Here is a 19,011-nt window from a genome sequence, read left to right on the forward strand (position 1 = left end):
TGTCAGTTTCCACATGTACGCTGACGACACCCAGCTCTACCTCACCACCACTTCTCCCGACCCCTCCACAGTTTCTAAATTGTCAGAAGGCTTGTCCGACATCCAGTAGTGGATGAGCAGAAATTTTCTTCAATTAAATATTGGGAAGACCAAATTCATTGTTTTCGGTCCCTGCCACCAACTCCATCCCTCTCCCGAACATCTGTCTGAGGGTGAACCACACTGTTCGCAACCTTGGTGTCATATTTGACCCTGAAATGAGCTTCCAACCACATATCTGCAGCATAACTATTTCCACCTCCGTAACATCGCCTGTCTCCGTCCTTGCCTCCGCTCATCTGCTGCTGAAACCCTTACCATGCCTTTGTTACCTCTAGACTTGACTCTTCCAACGCACTCCTGGCTGCCCTACGTAAACTTGAGGTCATCCAAAACTCGGCTACCCGTGTCCTAACTCGCACCAAGTCTCATTACCCCTGTGCTCGCTGAGCTACATTAGCTCCTGGTTAAGCAACGCCTCGATTTTCACAATTCTCATCCTTGTTTTCAAATCCCTCCATTACCTCACCCCTCCCTACCTCTGCAATCTCCTCCAGCCCCACAACCCCTCCCCGAGAGATCTGCGCTCCTCTAATTCTTGAGCATCCCTGATTATAATTGCTCGACCATTGGTGGCCGTGCCTTCTGTTGCCTAGGCCCTAAGCTCTGGAATTCCCTGCCTGAACCTCGCTGCCTCTCTACCTCTCTTTCCTCCTTTAAAACATACCTCTTTGACCAAGCTTTTGGTCATAATACCCCTGTGTCAGCTGTGGCTCAGTGGGTAGCACACTCTCTCCTCTGAGTCAGAAGGTTGTGGGTTCAAGTCCCAAGGGACTCGAGCACATAAATCTAGGCTGACACTTCAGTGCAGTGCTGAGGGAGGGCTGCACTGTCACGGGTGCTGTCTTTTGGATGAGACGTTAAACCGAGGCCCCGTCTGCTCTCGGGTGGACGTAAAAGATCCCATGGCATTATTTCAAAGAAGAGCAGTGGAGGTATCCCCGGTGTCCTGGCCAATATTTATCCCTCAATCAACATCATAAAAACAGATTCTGGTCATTATCACATTGCTGTTTGTGGGAGCTTGCTGTGCGCAAATTGGCTGCCGCGTTTCCCACATTACAACAGTGACGACACTTCAAAAGTACTTCATTGGCTGTAAAGTGCTTTGAGACGTCCGGTGGTTGTGAAAGGCGCAAGTCTGTCTTTTTATCTGCCCTAATTTCTCCTTGTGTGGCTCGGTGTCAAATGTTTTGTCTTTTTATAATACTCCTGTGAAACGCCTTGGGACGTTTTACTAAGTTAACGGTACTATATAAATACTTGTAGTTGTTGTAGAAAGGTATGCACTTAAGATTTGATTTTATGTTTTGCAGCCTTGCTAAGGGTGATCCTGCTGCCTTTCTGCCAATCATCAGCTATGCCTTCACCTCCTATTCCACCTATGTGACCGAGCAGCTAGTAGCATGTGGAGTCGAACTTGCGGGGAAAAATGACTTGCGTTTCCTCGATGCTGTTTATAAGGTACAATTTTTTTTTTGCTGGTGTGCCAACTTAAACACTGAAGCCTGTGGGTGCTAAATATAATACATTGTAGAAATAGGATTTGTTTAGTCTTTTTCTAAATTAACTTTTCTATATATCTTTAATAAATAAATTTCTGAGCATGTGCTGGGATCAGGACAACATCCTATGGGGAGATACAGGTGTATGTTACATCTGCTATTCTTTGGTGCCCTTTGAATTCCTTTTTTTCCTTCAGTTTTCTTTCCTCCCCTCACCCCACCCACCCCCCCCCCCCCCCCCACCTAGTTGTCAGTGAGTCACCACCTTCAAGCACCAGCAACCTCTGGTACCTCGCTCAAAATAGCCTTTTGTTATGTGTGACCAAAGGTGTTGTGCACTGTGATGGCTCAGTGGGTGATGGCACCCACTCGGTTTGACAAGCGAGGAAGGTCACTGATCTGTACCGAGTTAGCTCATCTCAGCCAGCTTTACTGCCCTGGGCTGGGAAAGAGAAAACAATTGGACAAGGGCGCAGCTCCTCATCCATCTCTATGTTGCTACAAAATGAGCAAGTGCGGTTGTCTCGGATGTCTCCATAATTAAATAGCCTGCCTACCGTCACAGTTTGGAGTCAATGGCCACTTAGATGAGATATTGGAGGGCTGCAGCAACTGTGCAGTTGTACTGCTGTGTAAGTAGAGTAGTACAGTGAGCATTGGCAGGCTACTTGACTGTGGGGTGGGGAGGCGGGGCAAGGAAAGGTATAAAAGTTACATGGTTCGAGTAAGTATACCAGCTGGGTTCAAAAGGTCTGGTATTTTTATTTCCATCCTCCCCTCGCTCGGGGATACTAATGCTGTTCATAATGTCTTCACTGCCATCCTGGCTGAGATCATCATCTAACTTTACCCAAATCAAGGAGCAAATCTGGGACTGTCCTGGCCTGTACATTAACGCACTGAGCTAGTGGGGAGTGCCCCCCCACCCACACTCCCAAATGTAGTATATGTACATTTGTTTAAAGGATTGTTCATAGTGACTCATACTCCTATCTTGCTCGCTCTCCCTCTGTCTCGCTTGCTCTGTCACCCTTTCTCGTGCATTGTTTAGTGTAGTTTGGAAGTGGAAAATTTGTGATATTGTAAGTTTTATCTTGTACAATATGTCTAGAAGGGGCTATGTTATTTCAAGTTAATTTAGCTATTTATGAACGTGATGATTATTAAAGTTAATGAGTGGCGACTACTGGAGAAAAGTTGAGTGCACCATAAGCTCTAACTATCCCTTGGATGGCAATCTAGGTAAATTATATAAAGCTGAGTAAATGCAAAATGATTACAGGTAGACTACCCTTTATCCGAACTTCCGAAACCCTCTAAAAACCGAAGGTTTTTTCGGTCAGCGTAAGTCGTGCGCACGACATGACCAGAGTGGCGCACGACTTACAGGCCTAGCTGGATAAGGGATAGTGTAGCATTTTTCTGCACTTCTGAAAACCGAAATCGCTCAGCGTAAGTCGTGCGCACGACCCCGACCCCCCGCCGAACCCGACCCCCACCGACCCCCGACCCCCCCCGCCGAACGCTGACCCCGCCCCATTTCGGATAAGATATAGTGTACCAGCCTTTATCCGCACATCCGAAACCAGAAAACCTCTGAAAGCCGAAAGTGGCGCAAAGCATGACTTCTGAAAACCGAAATCGCTCAGCGTAAGTCGTGCGCACGACCCCGACCCCCACCCCCGACCCCCCGCTGACCCCGACCCCCCCCGCCGACCCCGACCCTTTCGGATAAGGGATAGTGTATCCTTTATCCGCACTCCCGCAAACCGAATTACTCTGAAAACCGAAGTGTTTTCGCTCACCTTCCGAAATCCGAAATTTTCCGAAAACCGAAACACTGCTGGTCCCGAGGTTTTCGGACAAAGGATAGTCTACCTGTATTAATGCATTATTATAAAGAATTAAATATATGTTTTTTTCTTTCTTTCTTTCTTTCTCTCTCTCTCTCTCTTTCTCTCTCTCTCTCTCTCTCTCTCTCTCTCTCTCTCTCTCTCCCTCCCTCTCTCCCCCTTCTGCACATTGCACATTTATTTCTGATGAGGGGTTGCTGATTCATTTTCATAGTGAATTTACAGCATTTTAAAACTGTGTTAGACCATTATGTCTGTCAAAATATTTCTCCTGCTTGCATATCTGAAATACCTGTTGTCAAATAAGGAGTGTGAGGTGGCTGCAAATTAATCCCTTTCATCATGAACATCCTGTATCACTACTTCAGTAAGTCAAATAAGTCTTGAGGATTTGAGGAATTGTGACCACTTTAGTAAACGGCTGTTTATTTTTCCTGAAACCACTGATTCCTGTTGTGCACCTTGTTCTATGTCACATGCTTCTTATCAAGGCAAATGAAATAAGCAGGTTAACTAGGTGGAACTAGTAAGTTTAAGCCGAAGTTAGTTTGTGTACTGCTGTGCTGGTAGAATCTAGTTGCTCAGTGCTGGTTGCTGGAATGTCGGGAGCCAGACTATAACTGCAGAGCTTTTGTGGTGTAATTTAGCATTTGGGTATTTTGGAACGAGTACTACCTGGCCACATCAATTCTACGTTTAAATTTTATTTCTTTTAGTTTGACTTGGGATTAGTTTCAAACCAGCACTGAGGATTTCAATAAAATTAACAGCGTCTACAGGACAAGCACACTTTCATCTTTCTTAAATGTTACATGTATTCGAGTTGAACTGAACACAAATGTTTTTCTTTTGATTAGTAATGAATGCTGCTTTAGAACAGAATGCTCTTATGCGTGTCCAAGTCTGAGACTCTTGTTTAAGTTAAATACATTTACAAAGGCTATTGCATTTATCCCTTACTGGCAACGTCATTTTTCAGAGTAATAGAGACCAATTTGTCAAAACATGCTCCATTAGTAAGATACTGTGTGCTTTTAACTTTGTCATTCATTACCTTAATATGAAATGATGAAGTTGTGTTGCCACTAGTACAAGCTTTTAAACTTTCAATTGTGAAGGGTCACTGGCACAGAATTGGTTCCTCACTGGGCTCTTCAAATTACAGAAAGTTATGCAAGTCATCTCCCCCTGAACATTTCTGCCCTGTTGGTTATGTATTTGTGTTGGTACTAAATGAACAGCACCGTGTACATTGACCTGGGAAATAAAAATGGGATATTAGAAATAGTTTAACTATTTACACTGAGGCCCACAGTCATTTTTGGACTGCAGTTAATGCGAGTCACCCATCGCCCCTGTGCTCGCTGACCTACATTGGTTCTCGGTCCGGGAACGTCTCGTTTTTAAAATTCTCGTTCTTGTTTTCAAATCCTTCAGTGAGCTCTCCCTTCCCTATCTCTCTAATCTCTTCCAGCCCTACAACCCCTCCCATTCTGGCCTCTTGCGCAGCCCTGATTTTAATCGCTCCACCATTGTCGTCCATGCCTTCTGCTGCCAAGGCCCTAAGCTCTGGAATTCCCTCCCTAAACCTCTGCGCCTCTCTACCTCCTAATTTAAGACGCTCCTTAAAACCTACCGCTTTGCCCAAGCTTTTGGTCGTCTGTCCTAATATCTCCTTATATGGCTCGGTGTCACATTTTGTCTGATATTGCTCCTGTGAAGCACCATGGGACGTTTTACTACGTTAAATGTGCTATATAAATACAAATTGTTGTTGTTTTTGAGTCACTAAGTTTATTACACTGTACGGTACACATTTCTTTTATTAGTTGCTAAATGATTGTCAGGGAACAGTATCTTGTCAGTTCCCTTTTCTTTTGTAATTAGATAATGCATTGCTGTCTTGTAGAAACATAAACATTCAACATAAAAGGAGGCCATTTGAATCCATTGTACCTTTACTGGAACTTTCCCCATATTGGAGTTACTGACACTAATCCCATTTTTCAACTTTTTCCTCCTCTATCGTTTGACATATTTACTTTAAGTAGTCATCTAATTCTCCCTTAAGTATTGTGAATGGCAGCTTCATAGTCATTTCAATTTTATCCTCCCGTTCCTGATGCACAGAAATATAGAAGTTGCAATACGGCAGTAGGCCATTCAGCCCAACCTGTCTGTCGGCGTGAACCCTCCATGCAAGAAAATGGTTCTAATCACATTACTCACCCTGTTCCAATATTCCTTCTCCCCCTTTCCCTGCAGACAACTATCCAATCTGATCTTGAATGTTGACTATTTCTGCCTCAACCGCTAACCCTGGAAGTGAATTCTCCGGTTTTGATTTGCTGCCTGCCCTGAAACAGGTGGCCAGCAGAGGACCGTAGCAGTGGGAACCTCAGCCCTCTCTTGTGTACCCTAATCCCGCCTGATGCAGTCTCATCCTATCATGTTACAATTTTGGGCAATTTTCGGTATAGGTTTTCAAAATTCTGGGAGGTGAGAGAGGGTAAACAGTGAAAAGTTGCTCCACTGGTTGGAGAATCGGCTTTATTCCAATTGCAATCCTGCTATAAAAGCTCTGAATCTGCACCCCCTAACTTTATCTATTCCTCCATTCCATTTATATATATATATATTTTTTATCATTTAAGGCATATTTTCATTTTTCCCCCCATATATGTACATTGAGCTGCATTTGCTATGTATCTACATCACAGATTTCTAAATTTAGTATAATTAGCAAGTATTTGCCCGTATTTTCCGATGCTTAGGGGTGTGCGCACACCCGTAGGGACATCGGAAATGCCGGTTTCAGACATGCAAAGCGCATGCACTAAAAACCGGTATTTCTGATCTGTCAAGAATGCTCTTGACAGATCCTCTGCCTGCCCTGGAGAAGGGCCTCTGGGGGGGTGGGGAGTTCCGCTTTCTGCAGAACCTTCGCCTGCAGAAAACCCTTAGAAATCTTACACCTGGTAAAAGCGTAAGGCTTGCGTTTGCCAGCATAAGAGTTGAAAAAAAGTTTAAAAAAAATTTCACTCATTTATAATTTTAAAATACTTTACAAAAAGATAAGTTTATTTTTAGCCCTGTAAAAAAAACTTTAATTTTTTTCAAAAAATTAAATTTTTGTTTAAAATATTTAATGTAATTTTAACTCCTTTTAAAAATGTGATTTAAACATTTTTTTTTTTTTTTTAAATGTTTGTGTCTTTTTGGGGTGATCTCCATTTATATATTTGACGGGTCTATCTGTCAAGTTTGAAGGCAAATTCCCCTCTCCCATTGGCTCCCCATGGCGCACGTGATCTCGGGGACGCTTGCGAACTGCATGCGGCCCTGGGATACGTGGGCCCTGCGCATTTCGACTGTGGAGAGGCCCCAGGAGCGGAAGTGTCCGGACCTCGGGAACCCTCAGGTAAGAGCGTAGATTTTTTTCCGATGGGAGGCATCCGCACGCAGGAAGCCCCCGATCGGAAATTACGGGCGTATACATTTTCTGCATGTTCACATCCAAACCATCTTTAATAAATTGTGATAGAGGGGGTCAGTGGCATGGATGTGAGCATGACGTTTCCACTGAATTCTACCTATTTAGGTTTTCTGCAGCTTGAATTGAAGCTATGAATCTTGAGGTTTAAATGGTGGTTGAAAGCACCTACCAATGAGCTGGTACAGAATCCTACTGTGTGTCTGCAATAGCTAAATAAAGAAGTGCTTTTTTTTTTCAATTAGACTCGAGTCGAAGGACTCCATTTGCATTGATTATCCTTCAATTGCAGTCCTTTCCTTAATTAAATCCAGTGCCGTCTGTGTACGTGTAATTGTTTATTTATTTCAAGGGCTCGTTATTTTTGAAGAGTTCCTAATTTAAAAACAAACTGTTGATGTCATGTTGCGGTAGCAGATTCAACAGTATTGTATATGCAAAGATAAAACTGAAATGTTTTTCAATTTAAAAAAAAATAAATACATAATTTTTCAGTGTTTGATCTTTCTTTTGATGTGACATTTATTTTTACACAATATATCTAAAGTTTACAGAACAAAACAATGCTACACTATTTTCGTAAATTAAATGTGCCCAGAAATCTGTTTTTGTCAGAATGGATGTTTGACATTAAACATTTTTTCTTGGAAAAATCATTGCCTCTAAGTCTCTTTAAATTTAAATAGAATAATCTGTACAGTGCTGATCTAGTTCTAGTGTATATCCTATCTGTATATTTGTAAAGCATGATACTGAAATCTAGTGATAGAAAATACATTCCAGCAGCATTAAATATGCCGTCGGGAAACCTGATTCATTCACATTGTACTTTTAGAATTACAATGTCATGTTTTCATCTGCATTTTCAGGCCTCTAGTTTTGTGATGGTGAATTCTTTGAAAGATACTTAACTAGTTTAAGTTACAGAAATTTTAAACTAGTTTCTTCAATATACAGAAATATACCAGAATGAAGTCCTGCGTTTCTAATTTAAGCACAATGGTGTTTTTTTTTTAAAACGAACTCGATAATAATTCAGTGTAAAGTATAATATTTACCGTCTCTTGTTAATGTGCCTTTTTTATAGATACTACGAGACCAGTTCCAGTATAAACCACTACTGTTAAAGGACCAATTTCTACACTCTGGGTTTGCGGAACGAAAGATACAGCTTTCGTGTGACATAATAAGTATTGTAACAAAAAAGCACAAGGAATTGAGCAGTCTCAACAAGGTATGTGGCTAACAAGGATTTAAAAGTAAGGAATTTTCAGAGTAGTAATGTATACTAGTCAAACTGCTGTGATATTGCTCACAGTAATTCAGATGATGCGGTGTCTTTCTTGCCTGTCTCTGCGATATTCATATTGATGTTTTTCCTCCGTCTCTCGTGTTCTGGTTCCATTTGTCTGTCTGTATCTCTATCGCTCTCTCCCCTCTCTTTTCTACGGGCATATATGTTTCTCTTGCTTCTCTGTCTGTGCTCCTTTTGCTTTCTTTTCTTTCAAATAGGAGGTGGTGGGTGTTGCAGCAGGGAAGGTAGCTGCTGGGGACTGTAGGCCACATTTTCTCGTGCTGGGGTTGGAACATAGGCAGTTGTAGCCTTTGTTGCTACCATCTATCCAATGCTTCGACCCGTCTCTTCGCTGAGCTGAGCTTACACACAGTTGCAATCGATTTGTTACTATGTCCTTCCTCCTTTTGCACCCTGACCTATTTTCCTTTGTGTGTAGTATCTTTCATGTACACAACCGTACATCCAGTAGGGTCGCTGGGTGGCAATGAGGAGCAGGTGCCTTGGCTGATTTTCCGCCCCCCCCCCCCCCCCCCTCTCCTTAACCATTGGGCACTGTAGCCAGTTGCAGTGTCTTCATCACCGCCCTAACTGATAATCGGCTAACTCAGCACAGACTGAAGATCAAACCTACGACATTCCTGGTCTGTATGGCTCTACAGAGAGCCATCACGGACTCGATGGGCTGAATGGCCTCCTCCTTTGCCGTTCTGACTCTCTGGCTCAGCTGCTCACTGTTTTAAACAGCTGAATGGTCGAAAGTCAGCCCATTTTTTTTCAGTCGGGAAGTGGAAATTGTTGAACGAGAGATGGATGTGGCAAAATGCTTATTTTCATCTGTTGCACTGCACAGGTTAAAGTTTGCAGTTGCTTTGACCCTACACTGTTGGTGTGGCAGTATGTCACTTGCTTCACGAGCGAGATTGCAGTGGCTGACAACCCAGTCTCCATAAGGTTCACCCTGGCTCCTCCTGGACAAAAAAAGGACACTTAAAAAATGTAAAACTAACCTTACTGGCTCTCGATCCAGCTCCCGGCAGGTTTGGCCTGGCGGGGAAGCCACCACTGCTCCCCCCTGCTCGGGCCTCCGGTTAAAATAGTAGTTCAGGTCCTGGTGATGTAACCGGAGCCCGATCTGCAAATTTAAAGAGGACCCTGCTGGCTTGGGGCGGGTGTCCTTGCGCCTGCAATTAAAGTGCAGTTGGTCAGATTGGGGCGTGAAAGGAGTGGGTAAGTTCCCCGCTCCCTTTTAACTGTCGCCCCTCCAGCCCTGCTCCAACCTGGTTTCTACCAGCAGGGGTTTAAAATCGAGTATCTCTCAATATTTGTATAATATAACTTTCTTTAAAAAGTTTCATGAGGCGCTGGAGTGCATCTGCATACTTCCTTCAACAAATAGACTATCAAGTGCCTGGGTTAGAGCTCCATAGATAGAGTGCAGCTTTGCTGCAGCTATTGATAGTTTGGACAAAATGTATTCCCTGACTTCTAACTTTCCTTCTCCTCCCAGTGTTACTCTGCTGTTTCTAAAATAAAACCGTGTTGTGGCAGATTAGAGAATAACATCTACAGTATATAGGATATAATGAACAATTTTCCTTGTGCTACGACATTGCTCTGTATTTCCTCAATATTTGGTGGTGCTTGTGAGATTAAGTCTGCACTAAGCCAATAACTTTATTTAACAAGTACTTTGGTTTTCTTGCAATTATTACTAACTTTAAAATATTAATAACCCTTATAAAATATATAGTGCATGTATGCTACAATGTCACTACTTGTAAGTGGAGCAGTAATTTTACTTTAGCAGGATGCTAACCATTAGAAAACAATTCTATTTTCTTCTTTTGTTTATTTCAGGTCAAGGCACACCCAAATAAAAATTCAAGTTGTCCTGTAAAAGTTCAGTCCCGATTAAGATGTGAAACACTAACTCCTGATACCCTGCCGTCCGAACCAGATGTAACAGTAAGTATCTGAGTGTATGTTACTTACAAAATCAGAATTTTACAGCACAGAAACCGGTCATTTGTCCCATCAAGTCCATCCTTGTGCTTTTCACCACATGAGCAACCTTGTCCATATCCACTCACCTACTCTGTCCCTATACCTTTTTTGATTTCCTAACTACATAATTTCCTTTTTGAAAGAATTTATGGACTGCTTCAACAATGGTTTTGTGGCCGAGAATTCCAAATCCTATTCGCTCTCTGTGGAAATAAACTTTTTAAAACCTTCCCTTTAATTCTTTTTGTTATTATCTAAAACTTATGCCCACTCATTACCATCTCTCTAACCAGTAGAAATAACCTACCATTATTTATCTCATTATAACCCATCATAATCTGTCTCCATTCTTGTGGAATAAAAAGCTATAACTTATTAAATCTCTCGTCATAACTCTAATTCCTTTAAACTGTTACCAGTGATGTGAATCTGTGCTGTAACATTTATATCCTTCCTATAATAGGGTGCCCAAATCTCTGCAATACTCCAATTGCAGCCTAACTAAAATCTTGCCGTCCGTGACCTCATTGTGGATGATTGCATTGATATCTCGCTTTAACTGATGGGTGGGAATACCTTGCCTCTTACTGAATCCTCCCTATACCACACTGCCAAGGTGGTGGTGTGGCTTTTATCCCCTTCCTCTGCTTCCGTCTCCTCCTTTGAGCACCTCGCCTTGTTTTACCCCCGGTTTCACTTTTAAAATCCTCGTCGACATGTCTCCAAGCCCCACTCTGAGTTTCTCACCGAGATATCCTCCTTCCTTTCCCCTTTCAGCCAATGCACTAAGTGACTCCTCATCCTCGATGATTTCAATCTTCATCTCAACTCCCCTTGCCTGCTCTCTAATGAGGTTTGATACTAGCACCTCCAATTATCTTATCTTATCACTGTTTGGTTTAGTTGCATTTGTAATAGATATTTTTATTTTTCATTTATAAAAAAAAAAAATCATCTACGACAGTGTTTAGGAGGAGTCTGAGTCAATGATTGTGCATACTTGGAAAATTGGACCACTAGCCATGCATGTGTGGCACACAATTTTAAGGGATTGCCAACATAGCCCAACAGCACAATTAGGCCTATGGGCAAGCATTGAAATTCCAGTCCCAGGCCTCTGCAACATAAACAGCCATCTTGAAGAAAAACATGATTTCGAGGGGTTTAAAATAATTTATAGCCAACTTGCTAGTTTAAAATTTTTTTTGGTATGAATTACTTTTTTTAGCGTTGTTATAAATTCTCTTTGGTTGGCTCAGAAAGTAACATGGCTGTTAAAAGAAAACAGAAAATGCTGGAAATACTCAGCAGGTCAGGCAGGATCTGTGGAGGGAGAAACAGAGGGCAGTGTCCTAGGCCCAACCATCTTCAACTGCTTCATCAATGACCTTCCCTCCAACATAAGGTCAGAAATGGGGATTTTCGCTGATGACTGCACAGTGTTCAGTGCCATTCACAATTCCTCAGATAATGAAGCAGTCCATGCCTGCATGCAACAAGACCTGGATGACATTCAGGCTTGGGCTGATAAGTGGCAGGTAACATTCGTGCCACAGAAGTGCCAGGCAATGACTATCTCTAACAAGCAATAGTCTAAACACCGCCCCTTGACATTCAATGGGATTACCATCGCCGAATCCCCCACCATCAACATCCTGGGGGTGACCATTGACCAGAAACTTAACTGGACCAGCTACATAAATACTGTGGCAACAAGAGCAGGTCAGAGGCTAGGTATTCTGTGACAAGTGTCTCGCCTCCTGACTCCCCAAAGCCTTTCTACCATCTACAAGGCACAAGTAAGGAGTGTGATGCAATACTCTCCACTTGCCTGGGTGAGTGCAGCTCCAACAACACTCAAGAAGCTCGACACCATCCAGGACAAAGCAGCCTGCTTGATTGGCACCCCATCCACCACTTTAAACATTCACTCCCTCCACCACCGGTGTACCGTGGCTGCAGTGTGTACCATCTACAAGATGCACTGCAGCAACTCGCCAAGGCTTCTTCGGCAGCACCTCCCAAACCCCCGACTTCTACCAGCTAGAAGGACAAGTGCAGCAGGCGCATGGGAACACCACCACCTCCAAGTTCCCCTCTAAGTCACACATCATCCTGACTTAGAAGAATATCGCTGATCCTTCATCGTCGCTGGGTCAAAATCCTGGAACTCCCTACCTAACAGCACTGTGGGAGTACTTCACCACACGGACTGCAGAAGGCGGCTCATTTTGCGGTGGCGCTAAACACTATCGCCACGATCTCCTGCGCCCGCAGATCATGACGTCAGTCGAGTGTGTAGCGCCCCGGACCGGATATTGAGTGGCTCCCCCTGTCTTGCCGCCTGCTGCTAGCAACAACAAGTTGAGGGGAGCGTTTTGCAGTCAGGAAGGGACTGGGGGAGCGCTATTTAAAGGCGATCGCTTCCTGCCTTTTTTTGTCGGCGAAATTTTTTCACCACGTATTCAGAGAGAGAGCCTGCAGGAGATATTCAAAGCTGTGTTGCGGTTTGGGTACTGAGCAGCACGTTGCAGGTTCTTTTTTATTTGATCTTTCTTGCATCGATTTAGAAGAGACTGTGGGGGCTGCACTCTGAGCTCTTCCCTGGGCTTCTCCATTGTACTTTCCAACAGATTTGATGTACAGGTCTCTCCAGGCCTAGGTTCAAGGCTGCAATGCTTCCACCGCCCTTTCAGGCAGTGCGTTCCAGATCATCATAACTCGCTGCGTAAAAAGAATACTCCTCATTTTCCTCCCCGCCCCCCACCACCACCCCGGGCTGGCTTGTTTTTGCCAATTGGTGCTTATTTTTTTTTCTATAATGCATTTATTGTGGCTATGGTAAGGATAGGAACCCTGAAAATCGAGAAGCACTGTCTGCCTCCACACGATGTACAGTAACTGGGCGAATAGTGAGCGCCAAAGCTATTTGCAACTGTAGCAGGCCTGATTGTTGTGTCAGAAATCACGTCAAACTCTATTAGCTTGGCTGCAGCGTATATATTATACTGATTAATCTCCTGTGGCGTTGCACATGGCGAATTAAGACCAAGTGTAGTCTTCAGGCAAAGTAGGGTTGTGGGGAGTTAATTGCATCGCAGCTTGAAATCATAATTCAGTACTTAAAATTAATTAATTAACTGTACCCAATGTGACTCCATAATTTTTACCAATCACAACTCGGGCAACAAAGGAACAGATTATTGGAGCATATGTAAAACATGATTCCTAGTAAAAAAATAAAAATTTATCTAAATTAGTTTAAAATATATTACATTTATACACTTATGTACAGGAGTGTAAACATGCAAAAACAAATATTGAAAGCACACAAATTGAGAGGACTCCATTTGTTCCTGCTCCAGCAGAAAACATCTGGGGATTGGTAAGGAAGCAGTAGACAGAATGGCACCAAAAACATAATGTAATCTGCCCAGCAACAGCCAGGCACCATTTTCATAGCATAAAACTTAAAACACGGGGGGAAAAAAACTGCCAAAAAAAAACCTCAAAACGGATGCAAAGCTAATCTTCAGACAGGAAAAACAGGCCAAAAATTTATATCTTTGGAACTAAAATTAATTTTGAATGTATCCAGTCTACCCAGAGAAAATTAAAAACTGCTTTTAATACATTTTTATCAAGAAATATGTTAAATTTCTGCATGCATTTATTGGAATGAAGATATGGGGAAAAACTTGAGGGATTGAGCGCACATAAATTAACAGGAGGGAGGCAAGCATTTATTCATTGCAAAGATATACTCGGCTCACACTGCTGCCATGGAAGCTCAGGCCGTTTCCATCTTGGCTCTGGGGGCCAGCATTAAAAGGAGCTTCCAGAGCGTTGCATCACCCCTGCACTCTGCTCTCCTGCAGAGCTGTAAGAGTGCTGAGGTCCTGTCCCACGAGAGTCCCGTAAGTGCGCCCGCCGCCTGCCATATTGGAGCCTTGGGTGCCTATTTTACACCTGTGAAACGGGCGCAGCGCGATCAAATTTCTAGGCTTATGGACTACAAAACGTAGAAACATAGAAGATAGCATGAGTAGGCCATTCGGCCCCTCGAGCCTGCTCCGCCATTTAATGAGATCATGGCTGATCATCCAAACTCAGTACCCTGTCCCTGCTTTCTCCCCATATCCCTTGATCCCTTTAGCCTTAAGAAATATATCTAACTCCTTCTTGAATATATTTAATGAATTGGCCTCTACTGCCTTCTGTGGTAAAGAATTCCACAGGTTCACTACTCTCTGGGTGAAGAAATTCCTCCTCATCTCTGTCCTAAATGGCTTACCCCTTATCCTTAGACTGTGACCCCTGGTTCTGGACTCCCCGCCATCGGGAACAGCCTTCCTGCATCTAGTCTGTCCAGTCCTGTTAGAATTTTATAAGTTTCAATGAGATCCCCTCTCATTCTTCTAAACTCCAGCGAGTACAAGCCCAATCGACCCAATCTCTCCCCATACGTCATTCCTGCCATCCCAGGTATCTGTCTGGTGAATCTTCACTGAACTCCTTCCATGGCAAGAACATCCTTCCTCAGATAAACCAACAGAGGCCAACTGCAGTTCAACAAACTGACCACGTACATACCTGTACAAATAGCCACTGCTGTGTAAGACAGCGGGCTGGATAAATCTGTGATGGGCAAGGTGTGATACCCTTTAACGTTGAAAACTTGTATCACACTGCCATCTACAGGTGGCACCAGTAAGAGCAAGATTCTCATTTCATAAAAAAAGTTACATGTAGCAAATTTATTTAATATAGAACAGATACCTGTTACAGTTGTATTTGTTAAAATTGTATTCTTAATTAAAGATAATCTGCTTTGCTAGTAGAATTATTGGGATATGTTTCTGGTCAGGGACAGGTGAGAAAAATTCAAGCTACTTGAGGAAGCAGTCACGGCAGAACAGGACTCGTTGGTGCACATTCAGGAGGGGAACAAATTGGGCTGCATAAGGAAAGACTCTGGTACTGGGGAGGGACTTGAGATGTAGCCCAAAGAGAAAGGAGGATTTTTTTACAATTGGAAAGCAGCTGTAACTTGAGCCTCAAGCTCCTGACTGAGAGGTCTCATTTGAAAGATATGATATGATGGGCACATGCTAGATGCACGACTTTTACATGTATAGATAATCTTAGTTCATCTGTAGTCTCTTATGGTACACATTCATAAGGACCTGTCACAGTTACCTTGTGTTCTCTAAGGTACTTTTTTTTCCAAATGTGCTATGCTTCTAAACTGATTAATTCTGCAACTGTTTGTCAAATGCTTTTAATGTAATAATTTATGAGGAGGAAATTAGCTTCTGAATTTAAAAAGAGTAAACCTAATTCTGTAGTAAACTTGAATTTTAAATACTTAAATTTGTATTTAAATTGTATATTACTGAAGAACGTTGGGGCAGATTTCGTGGTTGGTTGTTCCCGGCACAGGACAGTGCACGCAAGGTGTACTGCCCAGGAAATTGTGGGTCCAAGTGCCTTATTTTTCCATCCATTTAAATTAATTAACAAAATAATCAGACACTGCAGGCCTGTGATTTCTCAACAAGCGCTCCCTGCAAGTGCCATTCTGTGCTGGGAGTGTGCAACAATGAATCAGCCCTATAGAAGTACAGTAGCACCATAACGTGTGTGTGTCCCCGCACGTGTTGTACAGAAAGTGAAGGGCTCCATTTCTTTTTAGATAAAGCCTTTGGTAGAACGTCATTTATCCAATGACTATATGAAAACAATTCGCATTTCATCCAGTCCTGAAAATGAAGTTATTGAAGACAAACCTCTTGTTCGTCGAGAATATCTGGAACTACCCACTTCACATGAAGTAAGTGTTTGTTTATATTGAACAACCCTAAATGAAGGGCAAATCTGACACATCAAGGTGGAAACTAATTGAAGGAAAGAAAAAATAAACCAGTTAGTCATGTGTAACTGGTGTCAACCTTGGGTTTAAAAGCCTGTAAGTTGTAGGAGAAAGGCTTGACTGAGGAAGGTGAAGTATGACCAGTGCATTATGCAGGATCACTACAACTTCCTTTGACTTGTTCTGTGGGCTTATGAATAGTATTGGAAATGGTTGTTAAAGCTAATGTTAAGTAATCCATAGGCAAACTCCTCAATACCTTAACTTGAGAGTATTATGTTAAAGATTACGGCACAGAGACTGTGGGCTTTGCCTCTGATTACACAGTTTTACTGGTTGGGAAATCATGAATGCAGCGAATCACACCCAACTCTCTCTCTTGACAGGAGTGCAGATCAGACTTTGCACTGAGAGTGGAGTGTCATCATTTCAAGGATTAGCTTCCTTGCTGAAGAAACCACAATGTATGAAGGATTTTTCAGCCTTCTGAAATTTAACATTGATGTTGAAGATTTTTAAGTTCCATTATTGAATGCTGAATTATCTTTGATTTTATCTTTACTGTAAAATTTTTATTTTTAAAAATTCCAGTGAGAGTTTATAATTTCTGGGTAAGAATTTGGAGGAATGTAATTCAACATTACAAAAATAACTCAAGAAAAACTCATTCAATTTGTCAACACCAGATGCCATTTTTATGTGTACAGGAAACTTTTTTTTATCCGGCACAGACGGGACCGACGTGGTGCCGGTTTATCAAAAAGTCCGGATTACAGTGAGTCATAGTTAAAAGGTACGAGCGCTCCGTACACAGCCACAAATCCAAGCTTCCCTGTTGCTTAGCAACAGCTGCAAGAAGCCCGACCACAGACCAAGCGTCCCTGTTGCTTAGCAACAAGTGCAGGAACCCCCGATTACACAGCCAAGAATCAAGAAACGGCCACTAATATGAAGAAAAACTTAACTGAACCTACTCCTGCATTTTGCCGGTTAACCGAGATTTCCGGTTGTTTGGGTGCCGGTTAACCGAGAGTTTCCTGTAATTGAAAGGGGCATACAGAAGTGAATGCGATTTGAACAGGTCAGCTGAGTTGGCCAGTCTGTTGATTTTCAGGTGAATGAATGTAAAAACTAATTGTGGGGGGGGGGGCGGGCGAAGAAATTAAAAATCAGTGAAAATTGAAAATGAAGCTTTACAAATGCTTCAGCAATGTCAGTACATACTGCTCTGGTTGATCATTTATACGTAAATCAATATTGTAAGCACAAAAGTTCATTTTGTTAAATTTAGCTCCTGGTTCATTTATCCTCATTTTGGACTAAATGCCACGGTGTCCACCGTGGCTCAGTGGGTAGCGCACTCTCCTGAGTCAGAAGGTTGGTTGTTCGTTCAAGTCCCACTCCAGAGACTTGACCTCAAAAATCTAGCCTGACACTCCAGTGCAGTACTGTTGAGCGCTGCTCTGTCACGGGTGCCGTGTTTTGGATGAGACGTTAAACCGAGGCCCCGCCTGCGCTCTCAGGTGGACGTAAAAGATCCCATGGCACAATATCGAAGAAGAGCAGGGTAAGTATCCCCGGTGTCCTGGCCAATATTGGCCATTATCTAGTCATTATCACATTGCTGTTTGTGGGAGCTTGCTGTGTGCAAATTGGCTGCCATGATTCCTACCTTACAACAGTGTCTGCACTTCAAAAGTACTTCATTGGCTGTAAAGCACTTTGGAATGTCCTGCAGTCATGAAAGGTCCTATATAAATGCAAGTCTTTCTTTCTCTCTGATTCCACTGGACAACCTCTTCCCAGTGCCTTCTCTGATACTCTACCCCTTGAACAACTTCTGGATCCATTCCTTCTCCACAGTTGACTTCAAACCTGGACATTGGTTTGTGACTACTCCAAACTGACTCCACGCTGTTTACAAATTGACTTCATCCCACCACAGGACCTAAGACTTTAACTTTGGATTGTTTCATATGCCTCCTTCCTGTAAACTGTTTATAACCATGACCCCTAGTGTGTAATTTTTACTATGCCTATATAACACAAATTTACTTTAGGGCCATTGGCGTGCACATTTTGACTCTCGCTAGATTCAAGCCCATTACTTCTATTTCCTTTTTTGCTGTTGCCCCCTTCCTGGCCCATCTGTTTTGTCTCCTTCCTGTCACTCGGCCATGCCATCTTTCATTTATCCCATCTCGGGTACTTTGCCCTGCCAAATCCCTACCTTAATCCATCACGCCTTTTCAGCTTTCCTACTGTTCCTCGCACTGTCTCAGGCTTGAACTCCCTGTGAGTAAGCCTATAGCTACCCTCGTGTGTGTGTGTGTGTGTGTCTCTCATCATTCCCTGAAGAGCCCATCAATGCATCTGTCGCTGCTCCTTCACAGCAATCCCAACTGCTTCATTGTCCTCTCTCGCTAATCTTCCCACCCAACACAGCTGAGGCCTAACCTCCCCAAACTTCACTCAACAATCACTGTCTGTCTTGCTTTTCCTTCCAGAATGTCCATTCACTTGCAAGTACACTATATAGGACGGATATTGAGGAAAAGAGAGGGCAAAGTGCAGATTCACTAGGATGCTGCCTGGTGTGAGGAACTATAAATATAAAGTAAAATTGGGGCTTGCTTTTAGAATCATATAATGGTTACAGCACCGGAGGAGGCCGTTCGGCCCGTCGAGCACTTCAGCTAGCCCCACTGCCCTGCCCTTTCCCTGTAGCCCTGCAAATTTTTTTCCTTCAGGTGCTTATCCAATTCCCTTGCAGTGCATTCCAGATCCTAACCACTTGCTGCGTAAAATTTTTTTTCCTCATGTCGCCTTTGGTTCTTCTGCTAATCACCTTAAATCTGTGTCTGCTGCTTCTCTGCCCTTCTGCCAGT

At 43.0% G+C, this 19,011-nt stretch overlaps 2 protein-coding genes across 3 annotated transcripts in view; one reads left to right on the plus strand and one right to left on the minus strand.

Annotated features, from left to right (window-relative positions):
• fbxo8 (F-box protein 8) overlaps positions 1-9,395 on the minus strand; it is a 120,434-nt gene extending 111,039 nt beyond the window's left edge. The window contains exon 1 of the mRNA XM_085977720.1: positions 9,255-9,395. The gene's annotated coding sequence lies outside the window, so the exon portion shown is untranslated. The remainder of the gene's footprint in view (positions 1-9,254) is intronic.
• The window catches only part of cep44 (centrosomal protein 44), a 71,754-nt gene that overhangs the window by 21,096 nt on the left and 31,647 nt on the right, over positions 1-19,011 (plus strand). For both annotated transcript variants that reach the window (XM_085977697.1, XM_085977692.1), the window contains exons 3-6: positions 1,416-1,563; positions 8,038-8,184; positions 10,105-10,212; positions 15,947-16,084. In XM_085977697.1, coding sequence (XP_085833823.1) covers positions 1,416-1,563; positions 8,038-8,184; positions 10,105-10,212; positions 15,947-16,084 — 541 coding nt within the window. The remainder of the gene's footprint in view (positions 1-1,415; positions 1,564-8,037; positions 8,185-10,104; positions 10,213-15,946; positions 16,085-19,011) is intronic.

This window comes from Somniosus microcephalus, chromosome 1, assembly GCF_052327205.1.
Source record: "Somniosus microcephalus isolate GS21.2 chromosome 1, FLI_Smic_1.0, whole genome shotgun sequence".
In the NCBI taxonomy this organism is placed as follows: Eukaryota; Metazoa; Chordata; class Chondrichthyes; order Squaliformes; family Somniosidae; genus Somniosus; species Somniosus microcephalus.